General features: G+C 47.7%; 1 protein-coding gene across 5 annotated transcripts; it reads left to right on the top strand.

Moving 5' to 3' along the window:
- The first annotated feature begins 7,545 nt into the window (after positions 1 to 7,545).
- Positions 7,546 to 16,327, top strand: LOC102928236 (alpha-1,3-mannosyl-glycoprotein 4-beta-N-acetylglucosaminyltransferase-like protein MGAT4E). Of its 5 annotated transcripts, none has more exons than XM_076547447.1 (4): positions 7,547 to 7,709; positions 9,710 to 9,838; positions 10,274 to 10,370; positions 15,149 to 16,327. In XM_076547447.1, the coding sequence occupies exons 2-4, from the start codon at positions 9,734 to 9,736 to the stop codon at positions 16,285 to 16,287; spliced, it is 1,341 nt and encodes a 446-aa protein (XP_076403562.1). In that variant the 5' UTR covers positions 7,547 to 7,709; positions 9,710 to 9,733; the 3' UTR covers positions 16,288 to 16,327. The 5 variants fall into 5 exon arrangements, with proteins under 5 accessions (XP_042114117.1, XP_076403562.1, XP_015856430.1 ...); XM_016000944.3 differs by having other exon boundaries at positions 7,547 to 7,805; XM_076547446.1 differs by lacking the exon at positions 7,547 to 7,709 and adding an exon at positions 9,496 to 9,566.
- The last annotated feature ends 4,940 nt before the right edge of the window (positions 16,328 to 21,267 follow it).

Raw genomic sequence — 21,267 nt, 5'->3', positions numbered from 1 at the left:
TCGGAAGACGCTTCCCCTTGCCCTTTATGATGTGTGTTTACATGGGCGGAGGGATCCCTCGCCAGCTGACAGCCACACCGCGGCCGGCTCTTCTTTTTTTAAAGAGCCTAGCCACAGGCGCTGATTGGCCGCGGCCCGAGCCGCATCAGCCTCCGGGGGCGGGGCCCGGTCCGCATTGTCTGGTGTGGGGCCGGCTGGACGCCTCGGAGGCCGGACCTGGGTAACCCCGGCCCGGAGGTACCGGCGATCGCCTTCCCAGCCGGCTGCGAGCGGAGGCTGGGCGGAGCCACAGCGCCAGGTTCCCGGGGGAAAGCGGGGCTGCAGCCCCGGCGGCCCGAGCAGAAGCGAGCCCGCTCCGAGTGCCACGTCTCCAGGAACCCCCCTCCTTACTCTTGGACGACACTCCGCCTCCGCCCCGGACTCCGTCCCCCAAACCACCCCATGAGTGCTGGAGAGCCTTTAGATACATCTTTAGGGATCCGGCCCACTCAGCCGTCAGCTCCCACGCTCCCCCAGCCGGTGGAGTCCCACCCCGGGCCTGCACCCCAAGAGCGCAGCCTGTGCCCTAAAATCCGCCTGCGGGTCTAAGAGGCGCTGGCCTAGCTCCTTCCGGTCGCCCGGCAGGAGAGACCGGGCTTCTAGGTTCCAAACGCGAGGAGAGACTTTGCTCTGGCTCTCCGTCGCCCCCACCCCCCACCCCTTGCTCGGGGTCTGAGCCTCGGATGAGGGGGGCAGGTCTGGCTCCCCAGCTGCCCGGGAGGGGGCGGCGGCCGGCGCAGCACGTAGCGCACGTGTCGGTCCCGCTCCCCACCCCCTCCGCGCCGCTGTCGCCTCGACGGGGCTCCGGGGTTGTCCGTGCCCCTCCCTTCCGCCCCGGCCTCACTTCGGGTCTCCCACCACCCGTCCCCCTCTCCGGCTTTCCCAAATATCCGCGATGCACCATCTCAGTTTCTCATCTCCAGTCTAGTGCCAACATCTGAACTCAGCACCTTTCATGCTCTGAAAAATTTGGTGTCAGGTGTCCCTCGGGGGCAACCATGGGATGTCCCCCAGCTTTACTTCTTTTGAGTCTTTACACGACGTCCTGTTGCTAGTCTTTATTGCTGGGTTTTAGCTAGACCACAGTTTCCCACCGGGGTCCCTGCTACCTCCTCAGCACGTGCCCCACCCCTTGGTAAGCCGCTGGAGGGAAGGAGTCAAGTCAGTACCAGGCATGTGGGAGTTGCTCCACAAATATTTGTTGAAAGGGAGGGGAAATGGCCTTGAGTTTATGCGGCTCCAATTGGCTGAGGATGAAGCTTTGGACTGGACGTGGAGAAGAATCTGCTTGTGCCCAGGAAGGAGCCTCACAATAACTCAGTGGTGGAGTGTTGAGACAGCCCACGCAGTGGGTGAATACAGTGAGATAAAGCGTCCTCCCCGTTCCCTGCCCTGCTTAATTCCACTGGAATCAGTATCCCTGCTTCTCAGCTGCAAGGTCTTCTCTGTGGGATAGCTTTGGTCCCCACCCCCAGCCGACACCGTGATAAAGGGTCTCATTATGGGCGCTGGCCTTGGAAAGCTGGTCTAGTCTTGGGGAGGCATCTTTTAACTAAATACCACTGCCTCATCCCTGCACATTTCCCATGCTCACACAAAAGGGCGGGGAAGAGGGGACGATCTCTCCTAGACAAGCCCTGCACCAGAGCTACATACAGTCCCAAACCCTCGCCACTCCTGGAATCCGCTGAGTCAGCTCAACTACGATCCAAAAACCTTACACCTTCGCTTTACCTGGGTGTGAGGCCAAAGAACTAGACCCTTGCATGGATCAGACACTCTCAAGTGGAACGTTCCCACGATGGTGCTAGCCCTACCCACAGGGGCTGGGAGGGGCAGAGCAACCCACACCAAGGCTTGGGCTTCAGGGCGTTTCTTCCCATTCCGGTTAGGCCACTTTAGAGGCCTGAGACTCTCAAGGAACAATATTTAATATTTTTATGTTTTGTTTTGTTTTTGAGACAGGGTCTTGCTGTGCAGCTCAGAATGGCTTCCGATTCACAATATAGCCCAGACCGACCACAAATTCACGGCAATCCTGCTGCTTCAGTCTCCCATAGTTCTGGGCCAAAGGACAATCTTGTGCTCCTGGAAGTTTGGGAGGAAAATCACATTCCTTGTTCAGCCACCAGCAACTCTGAACTCAGGTCTCGGGCTGCGAGACTCCTCTCAACATGCCCTGTTCCTCAGATAGCTCAAATATTTGGAATTCTCTGTATCTGGGATGTAACATGCTGGAACTTTCTAGAGCACCACCGCATCTACCATATCTGCTTGAAATTCCCGATCCAACTAAGTCACATGATGTGTCTAGCAAAGCACAACTCCCTACATGTAAAAGGAGGGGTTTTTTTTTTCACATTTTTCTTCCCTGGCATGAACGATTGATGTGTAAAAAAAAAACGAAACAAACAGCAACAACAACAAAAAATCCTGAAATATTTCTCTAACACAAATCAGGGCATGAAGTAGGTGCATTGCTCTCACAATTTTTCAGATCGAGGAACTGAGACTCGGATTAATCAGCCAACATCACACTGATACTAATTGCAGAGCACGGATAAGAATGGCCATCTCAGGCCTGCCTTTGATCTTCCCGAACACCAGGCAGACTTCTGAGAGCTACAGGCAGACACAGGGGCCTCACCTCACACCTCTCACCAGCCCAGCCTTTACAGGGTTGTGTCTGGGTCACACAACTTCCTTCTGGGCTGCAATGACTTTTTGAGTGACAGTACCCCAAGTTTCAGAATCAACTCGTGAAGTTGATTTTGGTGACCCATATTGAACTATATTTGAGAATAGACGGCTCCAAGGCTACTTTTTTTCCCCTACCATTTTGGCAACTTTCAAAAAGATGTACAAGGAGGAATAGCGGATGCAGGTGCTGGAAGGCCACCAACCACAAGCCAAGGATGAGGGGAAAGTCTGACTAGCATCTTCGTCTTGGACTTATAGCTTCCAGAACTGTGAATAAATGGGTACCACTTAAACCAACTCCTTGAATTGGTCTCCCTCTTGATATGTAGATATAGCCATGTGATATAAGTGTGTGTGTATGATATGGATACGTAGCCCCATATCCTGCTGTTTTTCTTTCTCTAGAGAGCCTTTAGGAATTACCAGTAGCAAGTCTTCCTCAAATACCTAACGAATCCCTTATTTCAGCCACCGCCCCTCCCTCCCCGCATCTCCTGTCTGTCCCCAAGAACAGTGTATACGTGATACAGAAAGCCAATAACTACGCCTTGGCTCTTCTGCTTGGGTTTTGCTGTTTATTATTCACTGTCTGCATTTTTCTACTCATTCTTCTACCTTTGTCCACAGCCCATCAAACCTAAACCAATGCCAAGCAAAGACCAGGATGTGTATGGAAGTTCTTCCCGTTTTTTGTTTTGCTTGGGGTTTTTGAGACAAGCTGTCATGGTACCCTAGGCTGGCCTTGAACTCAATGTGTACTCAAGGATAATCTTGAATTCTTGGTTCTCTTACCTCCTCCTCCCAAGAGCTGGGATTACATTGTGTGCCACCACACTGGTGTTTGTTTGTTTGTTTGTTTTGCTTGGCCTCCCCTTTAATCCAGCGACTTACTATATAGCCCTGGCTGGCCTGGAATTCCCAATAAAATTGGCCTTGAACTCAAAGAGATCTACCTACCTCTCTACTGGGAATTAAATTTAGCACAACTAACTTGAAATTTTTTGAGCTCTCTTTTTTTTCTAAGTATTCATCTCAATTCACATTTTCAAACAGTGTCATCAGATGTGTGGAACAACAGTCCTCTCCACCCTCCAGATTAAGTCAGTGTGCTGATGAGCTCCCGTGGTCCCTAGAGAAACAATGATTGTCATGGGAGCTTGGGCTGCCGCTCCTGGAAGAAGTACAGAAGGAAGGGCTTGTTCCTCACCATCCCTAACCTGCAGATACGGTTCCTCCTCCCAGGAGTAGAGGAGAATTCTGACTTCAGCCAAATTCAAGTCCTTACCCGGAACATACAGTACCAACAAGCACTGTGTGGCAGATGAGAGCATTAGAGCCCCCGGGACGGCAGATCAGAAGGATGTGGGCTGCCAAACGTGTAAGGAGACTAAAGCCAGCCTGAGCCAGAGTCAAGCATGGGCCACTTGAGATCCTGTCTTAAATAACAAAAAAACCCTTAGGCCCTGGAGAGTAGTCATCAACCATCTTCAGTTGTTAGGGGAGGAGCCGGGCTTCACAAAGACTGAGTCATTTGGCCAAGGTCACATGAACAAGTTGAACAGAAGCAGATTCTAACCTAGTTTGTCGGAGCCCATAATCGGTGTGTTTTAACCACCCCGTACCCACAGCCATTCCATCCATGGCTTCATGACACTGTTATGTCTTTAGCATCTATCATAGCGTTCCTTGGTGAACTTTGTCAACTATCAGGATTCTCCCATAACCCATGAGCTAATAAAGACTTGTTGAACTTGGTTCTCCAGGCCAGGTACTCTGCAAAATGTTGTAGATAGAGTAATAAAACCAAGTGTCTGCCCCTCTGGAGTTTAGAATGCTAGGCTACTGGACAGTGACAGACAGCAAACACAATAACCAAGATTATTTCTGAGGGTTGGGGATTTAGCTCGGTGGTAGAGCGCTTGCCTCCAAGGCCCTGGGTTCGGTCCTCAGCTGGGGGGGGGGGGCATTGTTTCTGGTGGCAACAAAGGCTCAGGAAAATACAAGAGATCATCCAATAGGGAAGGGAAGGATGGAAGTGGTGCCACAGGCCTCACGAGCCAGTAACTCAAGGCAGCAGAGGGGACATCTGAGCTTGGAGTTCAGGGACAGGGAAGGGGCAGCTATGGGGTAAATCTACAGAGAAGTGTTCTAAAAGAACAACACGCAAAAGGGCTGGAGATGGCTCAGTGGTTAAGAGCACTGGCTGCTCTTCCAAAGGTCCCACCCAGGTTCAATTCCCAGCAACCACATGGTGGCTCACAACTGTCTACAAACTCCAGTTCCAGGGGATATGGTTGCCTCATACAGACACACAGACAGGCATAACACCAGTGCAGATGAAATAAAAAATAAACATTAAAAAAAGAACAACATGTGCAAAGACCTTGACTCGAAAGTCCGTATGAGTCAGGACATACTCCAAGAAAACAAGCCTCTAAGTCTAGAAAGAAACTTCACAAGTAGGCCATAGAAGTCAGGACTTTTTTTTTTTTTTCCTCCTGTTTGTTTGTTTTTTGAGACAGAGTTTCTCTGTGTAGCCTTGGCTGTCCTGGAACTCACTCTGTAGACTAGGTTGGCCTCGAACTCACAAACATCCACCTGCCTCTGCCTCTCCAGTGCTGGGATCAAAGGTGTGCGCCAATACCCGTTGAGTTTCCAACTTATTTGCAATGAGAGGCCACCAGAAGAGGTATCTCATCTGATTTAGAATTTTTCTTTTTCTTTTCATTTTATTTATTTGTTTTGATTTTTTTTGAGACAGGGTTTCTCTGTGTATCCCTGGCTGTCCTGGAACTCACTCTGTAGACCAGGCTGGCCTCGAACTCATAGAGATCCACATGCTTCTGCCTCCCTGGTGCTGGGGTTAAAGGCGTGCATGGTTAAAAGCCCTCTGCTGCTGCTGCTGCTGCTGCTGCTGCTGCTGCTTTTCTCCTCCTCCTCCTCTTCCTCCCCCTCCTCCTCCTCTTCTTTTTTTAGATAGGATCTTTTTATGTAGCCCATGTTGGCTTCTTTTTTTTCTTTTTTTAAAGATTTATTTATTTATTATGTACACAGAAGAGGGTGCCAGATCTCACTACAGATGGTTGTGAGCCACCATGTGGGTGCTGGGAATTGAACTCAGGACCTATGGAGGAGCAGTCAGTGCTCTTAACCTCTGAGCCATCTCTCCAGCCCCCATGTTGGCTTCTAACTCACAATACTCTCACGTCCTTAGACTCTTGAGTGCTGGGAGTCTGGGAGTACAGACACATGCCACCTTACTAAATTTTATTTATAATTTTAATTTTTTTAAAGTGTCTAATGTGTATAAGTTTTTGCTTACATATGTATGTATGTATGTATGTATGTATGTATGTATGTATGTATATATGTATGCCACATGCATGTCTGATGAAACTGGAGGTCAGAGGAGAACATCCAGATCCTCTGGAACTTGTGAGCCACCACATGATTCTGTGACTAAAGCCTGGGTTCTCTGAAGCCCAGCAAGTTATCTTAACCATTGAGTCATCTCTCCAGTTCCTTGATTTCTGAATTTTGGTTTGGGGGTTGTTGTTTTGTTTGTTTGCACTTTGTTTTGAGATGAGGTCTCACTGTGTACCCCTGATTATCCTGGAATTCAACCTGTTGATCAGGCTGGCTTCAAACTGATAGAAACCCACCTCCCTCTGCCTCCCAAGTACTGGGATTAAAGGCTCATGCCGCCACCACCCAGTTTGATTTGTAATTTTAAAAGGTGTCTCTGACAGGTGAGTAGAGGGCAGACGTCAGGAGAACAGGGCAGAGATTTGGAACAGCACAGATTAGATAGACTCGTACTAACTGTAGTCCTAGCAGGTGTTGAAAAGGGTGCTATTCTATAAAATTCTGAGGACATAGTAACAAGATTAAACAGATTGGATATGGAGTGCTAAGAAGAGAAAAGCATGAAGGATAGCCCTGTACCCCCTGGCACCCAAGAAATTAATGGAAAAGGTGATGGTGCAATTTACTGTGATGGAGAGAACGTGAGGAAATGATAGGATAGAAGAGAGAGAAATGATTCTTATTCATCCAAGCAAAGACCTTAAATAGGTGACCTAGAGTTCAGGTGGGTGTATTTTACACATACACACACAGGTCTGCGGTTAGCCAGAGAGAATGTGGAGGAAGAGAGAAAGCTTTGAGACCATGTGTGTTGATGGCTTAGGAGAAGGATAAGCCAGGGGAGAAAGCTAAGAAGGAATGGTCAATGGGGAACTGGGTGTCAGAACGAAAGGGGTTCCAGTGGACTCAAGGCGTAGACACGTGAGAAAGAATATGAGTGCTCTAAAGTCCACACTGTCAAGGACTCACTGTATAGAATTTCAGAGACTCGGGACATAACTTGAAACTCGAGTTCAAGGGAGGGATTTTCCTTTTTGCCTTTCCTTCCACAGGAAGCTAACAGGCCTGCTTTTCCGTGATGACGAAGATCCAGTAGAGAGGGAGAAGAGATCACGCAGAAGAGAGAAGATGAATGCAGGGGTGACAAGCTCAGAATGTGAGGGGGAGGGGGGGGCAGTGAAAGGGTGAGGGGAGGGAGAGGATGCAGAGTCGCAGGAAAGCAGGATGTGTTGGGGTGGGCTTGGTGGTTCTCCACATCTGTCTGTTAAAAGATACAGACCAGCTGCTGGTTCTTAGGGCAAATAATCCGTAGGTAGGGGTTATGAAGCACACGCTCACACATCTAAGTCCTGTACCTGTGCCCCTCTGATGCTATGAGTGGGGGGCTGAGACACAATCGTAACATCACAGAGGGAGCTGAGCTCAAGGGGAAACCTCAGAGACCTGAGACCACTGTCGCTAACTCCTCTAGTCCTTGTCCTGCCCTCGCCAGAAGACTGTTGACCTGAGAGGGCTGGGCAAGGACGGAGTTTCCTGCTGCATAACAACACCACAGAAGGACAGAAAGGAGTGAGCTATGTCTATTGTGGTGAAGTCTTTTAACTGTAGTTGTTTAGCCTTTTCATTGAGTGTACTTGTCCATGCATTTATGGTCTAGAGAAGCCAGGGTCGTCTGGGTCTCTTACATAGAAGTTCATAAGGTAAGAACAATCTTTGTCTATAAAACCTTATTATTATGAGTAAGTATTTTTTATAACTATAATCACAAACTTAGGGCTGAAGGGAGGGCTCAGCACTTAAGAGTATGTGATGCTATTTGCAGAGGACCTGAGTTCAGTTCCTGGTACCCAGAGCAGGCAGCTCACAACCACCTGTAACTCCAGTTCTAGGGGGATCCATGGGCACTGCACTTACATAAGCACAGACATAAAAACACATAATTTTGTTGTTGTTGTATTTTTTCTTTTTTTTTCTTTTCTTTTCTTTTTTTTTTTTTTTTTTTTTGGTTTTTCAAGACAGGGTTTCTCTGTGTAGTTTTGGAGCCTGTCCTGGATCTCACTTTGTAGACCAGGCTGGACTTGAATTCACAGAGATCCACCTGGCTCTGCCTTCCGAGTGCTAGGATTAAAGGCGTGAGCCACCACTGCCAGGCTAACACACATAATTTTTAAAAAAAAGCAATTTGGGCTGGAGAGATAGCTCAGTCCTTAAAGGCTAGGCTCACAACCCCCTCCAAAGAATTATTATTATAAATTTTAAAAAAAAAGTAAACCCCACTAAGATGATGCCATACTATGGCCTCTGGATCATAGAAATCACTTGACTACAGTTTCTTTTTTGTGTCCTGAGTATACAAGACAATAATTGAACTCATGTAACAAGGCATCTGAAAGCCTTTCTTCTAATAGTTTAGTGATCAGAAAAAATGCTCCAGAAGGCTGGATGCAGGCACTTTTGAGCCTGAGCTGACCTGTGTTCCAATAAACTCACTTAACTTACTTTGTGTTAACAGATCCTGTCCTAGTTAAGGCCTACAAGTTCAAGTATTTTTTAAAAAAATCTTTAGGCCGGGTGGTGGTGGTGGTGGTGGTGGTGGTGGTGGTGGTGGTGGTGGTGCACGCCTTTAATCCCAGCACTTGGGAGGCAGAGACAGGCTGATCTCTGTGAGTTCGAGGCCAGCCTGGGCTACAGAGCGAGATCCAGGACAGCACCAAAACTACAGAGAAATCCTGTCTCAAAAAAAAAAAAAAATCTTTGATCTTAAAAGACAAGAAAGGTATCAACTTGACATAGACTTTGGCGTCACATCAATTTCAGCTATTTATTTATTTCGGTTTTTTGAGACAGGGTTTCATATAGCCCAGACTACCTTTAAACTCACTACATAACCAAGGACACATTGAACTCCTGACCATTCTGTCTCCACCTTTCAAGTGCTAGGATTACAGGCATGTGCCACGGTGCCTGCCGACTTCAACCATTTAAAAGCTTGACTTTCTGTTGTTGTTTGGTTGGTTTGTTTTTGAGACAGGGTTTATCTATGTAGCCCTGGCTGTCCTGGAACTCACTCTATAGACCAAGCTGGCCTTGAACTCAGAGATCTGCCTGCCTCTGCCTCGGCCAGTGCTGGGATTAAAGGCATGTGCCCCCACCATCAACACCACCACTGTCACCCCCACCCCACCCTTGGCTAATAGTTTGACTTCTTTTTTTTCCAGAGCTGAGGACCGAACCCAGGGCCTTGTGCTTGCTAGGCAAGCGCTCTACCACTGAGCTAAATCCCCAACCCCAACTTTTTTTTTTAATGTGTACAATACAATGGCCATCTGTTTCCTAGCACAGACTAGCCATGTTAATAATGTTCCAGCTAGCCCTTATCATTCTGAGCAGGGGAAACTTTGGGAAAGCTGAAACTCCAAACAAATGTATGAAGAAAGGCAGCAAATGTCATCACAGGACAGGTGACCTTCTTTCTCTAGGTGGGGAAAAAGGTTCTGTGTGTTCTGTCAGGTTCCTAGATCAGAGCATATTTGTGAAAGTTAACAATAGTCTTACAGTCAGGAAGGATAGAGTTCTCACTGTACATACTGACTTCCTGCTGTAGGAACCATAGCCCAGTGCAGACACAATGCGGTGTTCCACCAGGCGGGGCTTCAAAATCTCTGTGGCCATGGTGTTCCTGTGGGTCTTCATCACCCTGAGAATACCTGAGGAAATGGAAGATATCCAAAAGGTGGTGACTATTATTTGGGAAACTGGGCGTGCGCGGTGGGAAGGGTAAGGACAGGCAGGTTGCCCAAGAAGTCTGGCCTTTCCTTCTAATCCTTTCCACCAGGAGCTGGAGGCTCTGAGTGGAGCTGGTGTGGATCTACCCATGATTCCATAAACTAGCTACATTTATTTGTCATGTTTCTCAAGGTAAGGGAGAAAACAAATACTGCCGGAGCCCATGAGTCTTTTGGCCCATGGGCAGGCACTATGCTGGACACATTCTAGAAGAGTGACTCACCTCACTTCTTTCCCTAAAACGGCATATGGGAGGCTGGGAGAAATAAAGGCCATCATTTTATGAAAGTGTGTGTGTGTGTGTGTGTGTGTGTGTGTGTGTGTGTGTGTGTATACACATATATATGTGCATATATATATATTGCCTTTGTCAATGGTCCAGGTGATCAGACTTGGCAGTAAGAAGAACCCCAAATCCTTAGAAGACTGGCAGGCCATTACCTACAAATATTTGGAAAAAATCCACCAGAGAAAAAAGAGTGAGTACCAGGGAGAGGGAGGTAGAGTGTCAGGGGAGGGGAGGCTCATATGAGGGAAGATGGCCAGGAAAAAAAAGCAGCAGCAGGAGGAAAGGCAGGACTGTCCAGAAACACTTGAATCTGGCTGACAACTCCCTCCCCAATCCCAGGACAATGACGAGTCAGGGGTATGAAGAAGAAAGAACAGATAAAGGTAGTTGTTTTAATAGGTGGAATCAGGGGTGAAGAGATAGTTCAGTGGTTAGGAGTACTTGCTGTTCTTCCAGAGGACCTGAGTTTAGTTTCCAGTAACACACACACACACACACACACACACACACACACACACACAAACACACCCCTGTAGGTGGACTTTTCTATGTGTCACCTGAGTCAGCTCTGTCCTGCCAGTCGGCTCCTGAATAAAATAACCACACAGAGACTTAATATTAATTATAAATGATCGGCCAATAGCTTAGGCTTGTTACTGACTAGCTCTTATGAATTAAATTAGCCCACTTTTTTTTCAGAGCTGAGGATCAAACCCAGGGCCTTGTGTTTGCTAGGCAAGCACTCTACCACTGAGCTAAATCCCCATCCCTAGCCCACATTTCTTATCTACACTCCACCATGTGGTGGTATCTTTTTTCAGCACAGCATGTTCATCTTGCTTCTCTGTGTCTCCTGGCGACCCCACCCTCTTCTACCCTATGCTGTCTTTTTGTCTGCAAGTCCCACCTAACCTTTTCCTGCCTAGCTATTGGCCAGTCAGCTCTTTATTAACCAATGAGTAATAAATATTCACAGTGTACAAAAAGATTGCTGTATACATATACAAAATTTTTTTTAAAAATACTTAAAATAGGTGGATACAATATGTTGACCACATATTACAAAACATTTCTGAATATTATATTATATATATACTCATCTGCAATACCAAACATGTTTACATTGGGTAAACAAGGAGCATAACTCCATTATATAACTTAATATTTCAATCTGCAATTATGATCATGCCCTAGGAATGGATGGTTATGTGGCTTTTGGTGGTGGGGAGGAGCTGGGGAATGAATGATCATGTGACTTTTCATTTATTGATTTGAAACAGAGTCTCACTATGTAGACTAGGTTCAATTCATAGAGATCCTCCTGCCTCTGCCTCTAGAGTGCTGGGATCGAAAGCATGCACCATTGGACCATGCTTTTTATTTTGTTTTTAATTAAGTGAAGACACACACACACACACACACACACACACACACACACACACATAGGCATGTGTCTCTGTCTATGGCTTTATGTACATGAGTACAAGTACCCACAGAGGCCAGAAGAGGGCAGTTGTAAGCCTACCAGGTGGGTGCTAGGAACTGAACTTAGCTCCTCTGTAAGGGCAGTAGTCACTCTTAACCACTGGGCCATATCTCCAGACCTTATGTGGCCTTTTTTGGAGGGATATGGCACCAGCCATTGTTTTTTGTTTGTTGTTTGTTTGTTTATGTGTGTATAGTACATGTATGTCTATGTGTATATATATGCGTATGGTATAGGTATAGGTATGGATCCCCAGGAGCTGGAGTTGCAGGTAGTTGGGACCTGCCTGAATTGGGTGCTAAAAGCTGAATTAACTCTGCAATATCATCAAGCTTTCTTAACTACTGAGCCATCATCTCTCCAGCCCCAACAGTTTTTGTTTTGTTTTGTTTTGTTTTGTTTTGTTTTGTTTTGTTTTGTTTTGTTTTGTTTTGTTTTTGACATCAGGAGTCTCCCTTTGCAGCCTAGGCTGGCCTCCACCTCACTATGTATCTCAAGCTGGCTTTGAACTTGAGGTCTTCCTGCCTCAGTGTCCTGGATGCTGTGATTACAGGTATGTACCACCATGCTCAGAAACTGTGCAGCTTTAAAGCATTTAAATAAGAGGGAAGAGATACGAGTTAAAATATTTAAAAGAAGAACTGTGGCTAAGATTGTCTGCATTTTTAGGTAGAGGAATTCAATGATTAAACAAAATATATAAGAATGAGAAGCTGGGTACTGGCGCTCGCCTTTAATCCCAGCACTCGGGAGGCAGAGCCAGGCGGATCTCTGTGAGTTCGAGGCCAGCCTGATCTATCTACAAGTGAGTTCCAGGAAAGGAGCAAAACTACACAGAGAAACCCTGTCTCAAAAACCAAAACAAACAAACAAACAAACAAACCCGAGAAAAAGCCAGGCAGTGGTAGTGGTGGCGCACACCTTTAATCCCAGTACTCAGAGGCAGAGGCAGCAGATCTCTGGGAGTTCAAGGCCAGCCTGATCTACAGAGCTAGTTTCAGGACTACACAGAGAAACTCTGTCTCAAAAAATAAACAAACAAAAAAACAGCAACCACAACAAAAACGAAAAGAAGATAAAAATCACTGGTGGGAAAAAAATAAAGTTAGTTTTTTGTTAGCAAGAGCAATCACTGCATCAGAGAACATCTGACACTGGAGGGTCTAAGGGTAGAGAGCCTGAGTCCTCGGGCTTTATGGGCTTTAGGACTAAACTCAGGGCTGGAAGGACTTGGCCAGCACCACAGTCAGAAGTGGCAGAACTGGGGTAAGAATCCCAGGCCCCGGGCTCCGGGGCTGCGGAAATGGAACTGTGTAGGTCGAGTGTTTTCCCCGAGTGTGTATCTTAGCAACAAAGCAAGCTGGGGAGGAAAGGGTTATGTCAGTTTATGCCTCCAGGTCACAGTCCATCACTCAAGGAAGTCAAGACAAGAACTCAGGCAGGAACCTGGAGGCAGGAGCTGATGTGGGGACCATGGAGGGGCTCTCTTTATTGGTCTGTTCAGTTTGCTTTCTTCTAGACCCCAAGACCACCTGCCCAGGGGTGGCACTGCCCACAGTGAGCTGAGCCCTCCCACATCAGTTATTAATCAAGAAAATGCCCTACAAACTTACCTGTAGGCCAAACTTATGGAGGCGTTTTCCCAATTAAGATTGCCTTTTCCAGGTGACTCTAGCCTGGTCACATTGGCTAAAGCCAACCAAGACAGTGTAGATGAAATCTGTCATTCAGTCCTTAGCACCTGAAAAGCAGGGGCTCCTGGCTTTTAGAAAAAGTCCTCCCCGCAATATTCCTTTATTAAAGGGGACCTTTGGGAAGATGAACTGAATAAAAGGATAAAAGCAGAAAGAGTTATAACAACCATAATAAAAGCTAATATTTATCAAGTTCTTCAGCCACAAGCTTCAAGTTTTAAAAAAGACTCAGGAAGGTTGGACACGCTGGCACACACGCACACTCTCAACACGTGGGAGGCTGAGGCAGGAGAACCTGCCCTAAGTTCCAGGTCATCTTAGACAACACAGTGAGTTCCAGGTCAGCGAGGTCCACACAGAAAGATCTTGTTTTTTTTTTTTGTTTGTTTTTTTTTTTTTGTTCCTTCAAGACAGTGTTTCTCTGTGTATCTCTGGCTGTCCTGGAACTCACACTGTAGACCAGGCTGGCCTCAAACTCAGAGATCCACCTGCCTCTGCCTCCTGAGTGTTGGGATCAAAGTCGTGTGCTACCACGCCTGGCTAAGACTTTGTCTTAGAAAAAATATTCACGAGGATCCACAGGGACTCAGCAGCACTTAGTATTTCCTCAACTCTTAAGAACATGCAAGTGATAGAGTTGAAACAGATTCTGAAGATGGAGTCAGGATTCTGCATGTCTAATTAATTTGCAGATAAGGCTAAAATTTCTACATACTTAGGAGTAGCAAGATAGGGCTGGACAGATGGCTCAGAGGCTAGAAGCACTGGCTGCTCATCCAGAGGTCCTGACTTCAATTCCCAGCAACCACATGGTGGCTCACAACCATCTATAGTGAGATCTGGCGCCCTCTTCTGGCCTGGAGGCAAATATGCAGACAGAATACTGTATACATAATAAATAAGTCTTTTTTTGTTGTTTGTTTTGAGACAGGGTTTCTCTGTGTAGCCCTGTCTTGGAACTCCCTCTGTAGACTGGGCTGGCCGAAAACTCACAGAGATCCACCTGCCCTTGCCTCCCCAAGTGCTGAGATTAAAGGCATGTGCCACCACTGCCTGGCTATAAATAAATCTATTAAAAAAAAAAAAAAAAAAAGAGTAGCAAGAACAGGGGCTGGAGAGATGGCTCAGTGATTAAGAGCGCTGATTGCTCTTCCAGAGGCCCCAGGTTCAATTCCCAGCACCCACATGGCAGCTCACAACTGTCTGTAACTCTAGTTCCAGGGGATCCAACACCCTCACACAGACATACATGCAGGCAAAACACCAACACACATTAAAAAAAAAAAAAAATCTTTAAAAAACGTTTTTTTTTTTTTTTTTTTAAAGTAGCAGGAATGTACATGCCCTCTGCCAAGTAAAGAAAAATACCCTAAATAGCATTCTAATCTTTAAGATTTATTTATGTGCGTGTCTGCACACATGTGTGGGTGGGTGTCCATGGAGGCCAGAAGAGGGTGTTGGATCCCGGGAGCTGAAGTTACAGGCTCTTGTGAGTCTCCCAGCATGGGTGCAGGGAACCAAACTTGGGTCTTCAGCAAGAACAGAGACTGAGCCACCTCTCCAGCCCCATTCCCTAATACTCTTAGGTTTGTTTTATTATTTTATTTTATTTGAGATGGAGTCTCACTATTCTACGTAGCCTGTACTGAACTCATGATCCTCCTGCCTCAGTTTCCCGGTACGAAGGTTGGATTACAGGCAAGCCTCATCATGCCTTGCTTTCTCTAACCTTTCTGCTCACTCTCGCCACCACACATTGACAGCTGTCCCTGTTTTACCTCTTCCCAGCATGGCTGACAGTGGGGATCACCTCGGTGCCACGACAGGGCCAAGGTGGCCTCTTGGATACATTGGCCTCCCTGTACCATGCCTCCTCTGCAGCTGAGCAGAAACGGATGACCGTGCTGGTTCACCTGGCAGATTCTGATTCCACCTGGCTCAGGAAAACTGTTCTCCATATCTCCAGCCTCTACAGCTCCCAGATCTTGACAGGGCAATTGCTGCTGATCCATGCCCCATCCGATGCCTACCCCACTGTGAACAGCACCCAGGATGGGCTCTCTCAGGCGCAGGTGTACTCCAAGCAGAACATAGCTCATGCCTTCCTCATGAGCTTTGCCCCGAAGCTCTCCACTTACTTCCTGTTGATAGAGGACGATGTCTTCTGTGCCCCTAACTTTGTCAGCCACATTCACTCAAAGGTGAGCAACAGGAAGCCCCACACCTGGGTGCTCCTGGAGTTCTCTAATATGGGCTTCCTTGGCAAACTTTTCCACAGCAGGGACCTTCCACTCCTGGCCCACTTCCTCCTCCTCTTCCACAAGGAGCGACCGCTGGACTGGCTGATCCTTCACTTCCGTACCCTGCTGGCCCAGCAAAACCCAATCCTCTGCAGACCTTTCCTCTTCTACCACAGGCTAGCTCACTTCACGTTTGAGAACAAGACCTTGATAGCCCAGGAAAAAGGTCCTCATGGGCCTGATGTCCTCCCTGGCAGTGTTTTCACGGACATGAGATTCACTGGGGTTGACTCCCCGCAGGAGGCCTACACTCTGGATGAGTCCTTCTTTTGGACCTACAATGTCAGTACAGGGAACTATGTGACAGTCATTTTGAGCCGTCCAGCAAACCTGAACAGAGTGCAGGTAAGAACAGGCTCCATCGTGGATGGAAAGTACACCCTAGAAAAGGGTCAAGTGGAGCTAGGCTACCAGCCTGAAGGAACGCCCCCAAACTGTACCAGCTTTGCCCTGCTGGGCCGTCTTGTGCAAGGGCAGATGGATCGGATCATTCCGAAAAGCGCCGGGCACCAAGTGAGCTGCGTGAAGCTGGCCGCGACCGCTAATCAGGCCAGTGGTCTCATGATCAGGCATATCTACCTCTGGAGGGCAGGGGATGCCGAAGACAGAAAGGCTGATCAGAACTGATGGTGTATCAGATTATGAACAATTAAAAGCTTGACGCCATTTCCCTCTAGCCAAAATGAATGACGCTGAAGAAATCCAAGGGAACAGAAGGCAGGAAAAGAAAGCAGGGCCATTTTTTTTTTTTTTAAAGTGCCACTAAAACATTAGGAAACATTCTTCCCCTTTTCTACCCAAACAAGCCACTCAAGTAGGATTTTGTTGCTCTGACAAATGCAGCTTCTCCAAATTTGGGGAAAGGTCTTGGTCCCTTTCAGAATCCTTACATTCCTGGGATGCTTGGATCTCCCCAAGCAGCATGTGTGTGAGTGTGTGTGCGCACTTTGGTATTCACAGAGGTGGAGGGTGGGAAGCACACTAAACTGTTTTAGCACTGGAGACTGAACTTGGGGCCTTGAACATGCTAACACTCTGCCACTGAGCCATCCTTAGCCTCTGAGGAGTCCTTAGGGCGGACATAGGAAACAGTGAGGGAGATAGCGGCTGGTGGCGCACGCCTTTAATCCCAGCACTCGGGAGGCAGAGCCAGGCGGATCTCTGTGAGTTCGAGGCCAGCCTGGGCTAGAGAGTGAGTTCCAGGACAGAAGCCAAAAATTACACAGAGAAACCCTGTCTCGGGGAGAGAGAGAGAGAGAGAGAGAGAGAGAAACAGCAAGATGATTCAGTGAGGAAAAGCTCTTGCTGTACAAGTTTGGTGACCTGAGTTCTATCCTGAAAACCATGGACTCCAAAAAGTTGTTCTCTGACTCTGCACACACTATTAAGTGCATGACATCATCATCATCATAATCATAATCATAATCATAATTAGAAATCGAGATTCTTTAAAATGTTTTTCTTTCTCCCTTTTTTGTTTTGTTTTTGTTTTTTATTCAAAACAGGTTTCTCTGTGTAGCCCTGGCTGTCCTGGAACTCACTCTGTAGACCAGGCTGGCCTCAAACTCAGAGAGATCGGCCTGGCTCTACCTCCCGAGTGCTGGGATTAAAGGCATCTTTAGGGTAGCATTATTTTAATTTTTAAAAAGGTATATTTTTAAGCATGTGTGTGTGTGTGTGTTGTGTAGGTGCACATGTAAACTGCATTTCTACCAAGTGAACCCAGGAGAGGGATCTCAGTACTACTGAAGCAGGGCAGAACAAGTCAGATCCTCCCTGATTACTTAAGTTCAACCAACAGGACAAAAGCTTTAGTACCTCCCAAACCTGGGTTTTAATTCCAGCTAACTTACTAGCTGAAAGATCTCATTGGAGTTCAGTTCCCCGTCTGTAAAGGAGGAGTTCCAACTACCAGGCAAGCTTGGCGTGTGAATGAAAGGAATTCCTACACATAAGACAGACAGCAGCCAGGTGGTGGTGGCACGTGCCTTTAATCCCAGCACTCGGGAGGCAGAGGCAGTCAATCTCAGTGAGTTCGAGGCCAGCCTGGTCTACAGAGTGAGTTCCGGGACAGCTGGGACTACACACGGAAAAAAAAAGAAGAAAAGAAAAGACAGACAGTAGATACTCAGGGCATCAGCTCCCTTGTTTAGCCTTCAGTGTCCATCAAGTTCCACCCCCACCTCCTGCAGGCTCTCATTCCCCGATGAAGCATCCTCAGCCTCAACCTTCGCGGCCTGCCCCACCAACCCTGCTTGCTGAGTTTGAAGAGGGAGTCTCAGACAGGCCCGGGCATGTAGGACAATGTCTATCATTGCCAGCCCTGCCCCAGGTAAAAAAGGAGAGGCAGGTTTTTTCCAATCAAAAGGCCTCTGGAGTATGGTGTCTCTCCCTTCTGGCTGGGCCACTTCATGAAACCTGAGATTCAAGTAGCAAGATTGTCACCAAGAAGGCTAAGAGATAGGGCCGAGAAATCAGGTCCCCTGCATTTCCCACAAGCAGCATCACCTCCTTCCATCGGTGTGGGTGTAGATAGGCATCTGCCGGGAGGAGAAGGAAGGGTGGGGTGATATGGTCTAGTTGTTGGAGACCACTTGGTCTGGGATTTAAGACAGAGATAACATCAAATGTGATTAAATGTGTGAGGACTTAGAATCATAAAGCAAAAACTCTTCCCATGGGGTCATGACATCGCCCAATTTAAAGTTCTCCAGGGGGCTGGAGAGATGGCTCGGCCAACAGTTAAGAGCACTGGTTGCTCTTCCAGAGGACCCTGGTTTGATTCCCAGAATCCCCATGGTGGCTCATGGTCCATTACTCCAGTTCCAGGGGAGGCAAGGCCCTCTTTTGGCTTCTGCAGGCATTGCGCACACACGCGCACACACACACACACACACACACACACACACACACACACACACACACACGCACGGTGCACAGATGTAAATGCAGGCAAAACATTCATACACATAAAAAGAAAAGTTAGAAAGTTTTAAAGTTCTTCAGTGGCTTCCCCATCGCTTCTGGGTTACAGACACTTTTAACAACTTGCTAAGCTCACAGCTGATCGCTGTCTGTCACAGCTTTTGTAGCTCCATCTGTGAGCCCCAGCTCATCATCTGTCCTTGCCCTTTGCATGTACTGTTTTCTGGCCTGAACCTCCTCCACCTTGCTAACTACCTGTCTTCAGCTTCTTTTCTGCCACCACCGAGGGCACCAAGGCCGGGCCCTCTGTTACTCGTTCCCTTTGAAAGTTCCTCTTCTGTTCTGCAGAGGGGTGGCTGTTTAAGGTTCATAATCCCCCTCTTTAGATCCCAAACTCATGCTTTCTGAGGTTAGTGCATGTCTGTTTTCCTCATCCCTGTGTACCTGAGGCCTCACAGAGGACCTGACACACAGCAGGCATTTCATCTGCTGAAGAAAATAGAAGAAAAAAAAAAAAAGCAACTGAATCAGAGGTAGTAGGTACCGACAGCTTCTTCAGCCCCCTTAGCCCCAAATCTGAGGTAGCCACAGTCGCCAGCTGCCTCACCCCAGACATTAAGTCAGTCAAGAGCCTGCCCTGTCTACCAGAAGAATTCAAAGAGGTGTCTTCTTCCCCTATCTGTCACAGCTCAAAATATTAATTGAAGAACCAGCCTGCCTCCATCTTGGACTTAAAAGCCATCTTATATTGAAGATAAACTAGGTTCATTCCTGTTTGTGATGAAACCTCTGTTTCTCCAGGACTGGGCTATGGCCCACCTGTAACCTGAACTAGAAAATTGTTCTGTACTGCCTGTTCCAGGAAAGGCAATCATGTCCTTTCAAAGGTTGTTTATAACCATCTTGCATCCTTACATTTGTTTCAGAAGGTTCTATGACCACCTATGACTACCTTGTTATGGTCACCTAGTTAGGCTCACCTTGCAACCATGTCATTGTTTCGGGAGGAACTAACTGGTTACGCTTAGGTTCTGCTCCTGCAACCCCGCCTATTCTGCCCACCAAACCCCCCATTTAGAAACCCCCTACCCCCGAGATGTAAAAGCCTTGTCTTCCTCACATCCAGTGCTGACCTCTCGACCCACCTTAGGGGGAAGCAGCCTGTGTACACAAATAAGAAAGAAGCTTGCTTTAATTAGTTTGGCCATTGATGGTTTGGGTCTGTGGTCTTCTCCCATCTTTGGGATTAGCATTAGTCATTTGCATCTTTCCTTAGGCTCCTCTCTGAGACCCTGGAACTTAGCTCATTTACCACCTCACCTTCAGGTTTGGGCTGTTCTGTGAACTGAATATTCACCAGTCAGCAAACCTGCGGATGCCACCTTCTCTCCGTGTTAATCACAGGGCAACTCCGGGCATTCCGGGTCTCACCGTGTGCTGTCCTAGACTTCAGACCACGGACACGTTTCTGCACCAGAACCCGGGGATGTTTTACCAAACGGTTGGCATCGAGAGGTATCCAAATTACCATCTGTGTCAGACGCTGTGCTAAGCACTTCCGGCGCCTTCCTCGGTGCGGCTCGGCGCACCAGGCTCCATTTACTTTATTTTACCTTTGAGGTTTGTAATTGAGGCGTGGAGTGGGTGAAACGCACGGCATGCTCGCACCGCTATTACGCTGTGTGGACTTGGATGGGCTCCTGTCGGAGTCCCAGCCTCCTTCCTGCTCAGCAGCCACACTCAAGAGGCAAGATAGGGACTAAACCGGCTGAAGTTATCGAGACCCAGGTTCAGTCAGCAGCTGGGAACAGAGCTTCTGTCTCTGAACTTGTCCGAGAGAGAGGCACAGGCTCCCTCGTTGGAAGGAACCCTCACCTCCTTGGTAACTTTCAAGGGTCCACAGGGATGATGGTGGAGCAAGAGGCACACACAGGTCTGGGGACCGACCTCCACTGCAGAGTGCTTATTCAGCACGCACAGGAGGACCCCAGGTTCAATCCCAGCCTGGGACATTGGGGAAGGGCACAGGCAATCACAATGTATTCCAAAGAGGTGCCAGGAATTGAAGTCAGTGAGCTTGGCTTCCAGTTTGCTAACTTCAAGCTGTTAGGGAACATTTTTTTTTTAAGCTATATTTTGTTTGGGCCTGGATGGAGTGTCAGGCCGAGGAACAATTTTTAAAGTATGCACCATCTGATCATTCTGTTTCCTCAAATGTCTGGGGCCCTGGGGCTGTGGTTTTCAACTCTGGCTGCACATTTGCTTCATTCAGGAAGGTTATAAAAAAACCAACTTGGCTCTACCCTGGACCAGCAGCTCCACAGTGGCTCCAGGGTGAAGTCGGGGGACATCAGCAGTTCTTCAAAGCTGTCCTGCTGGGGACTGGACAGACAGTTTAGCAGTTAAGAGCACCTGTTGCTCTTGAGGACCTGAATCCAATGCCCTCTTCTGATCTCTGAGGGGACCAGGCAGCAGGCATGCATGTGGTCCATGAGGACAAACCCTCCCGGAGAGTCTGGTGTCGGCTGCAGAACTTATGTTTGTTTGTTTTGGTGTTTGTTTGTTTGTTTGTTTTCTTGGTGACAGGGTTTCTCTGTGTAACAGTCCTGGCTCTCCTGGAACTTGCTCTATAGACCAGGCTGGCCTCGAACTCACAGAGATCTGCCTGTCTCTGCCTCCCAA

Source organism: Peromyscus maniculatus, chromosome 11, assembly GCF_049852395.1.
Source record: "Peromyscus maniculatus bairdii isolate BWxNUB_F1_BW_parent chromosome 11, HU_Pman_BW_mat_3.1, whole genome shotgun sequence".
NCBI lineage: Eukaryota > Metazoa > Chordata > Mammalia > Rodentia > Cricetidae > Peromyscus > Peromyscus maniculatus.
The sequence above is the reverse complement of the archived record's forward strand: the minus strand, read 5'-3'. Positions and strand labels throughout refer to the sequence as shown.

What these genes read in the sequence shown, in the direction of transcription:
- LOC102928236 (XM_076547447.1), top strand. Translation starts at nt 9,734, where the DNA reads ATGCGGTGTTCCACCAGGCGGGGCTTCAAAATCTCTGTGGCCATGGTG. An exon ending in AAATGGAAGATATCCAAAAG is followed by an intron (nt 9,839 to 10,273) that starts GTGGTGACTATT and finishes TCAATGGTCCAG; the next exon opens with GTGATCAGACTTGGCAGTAA. An exon ending in AATCCACCAGAGAAAAAAGA is followed by an intron (nt 10,371 to 15,148) that starts GTGAGTACCAGG and finishes ACCTCTTCCCAG; the next exon opens with CATGGCTGACAGTGGGGATC.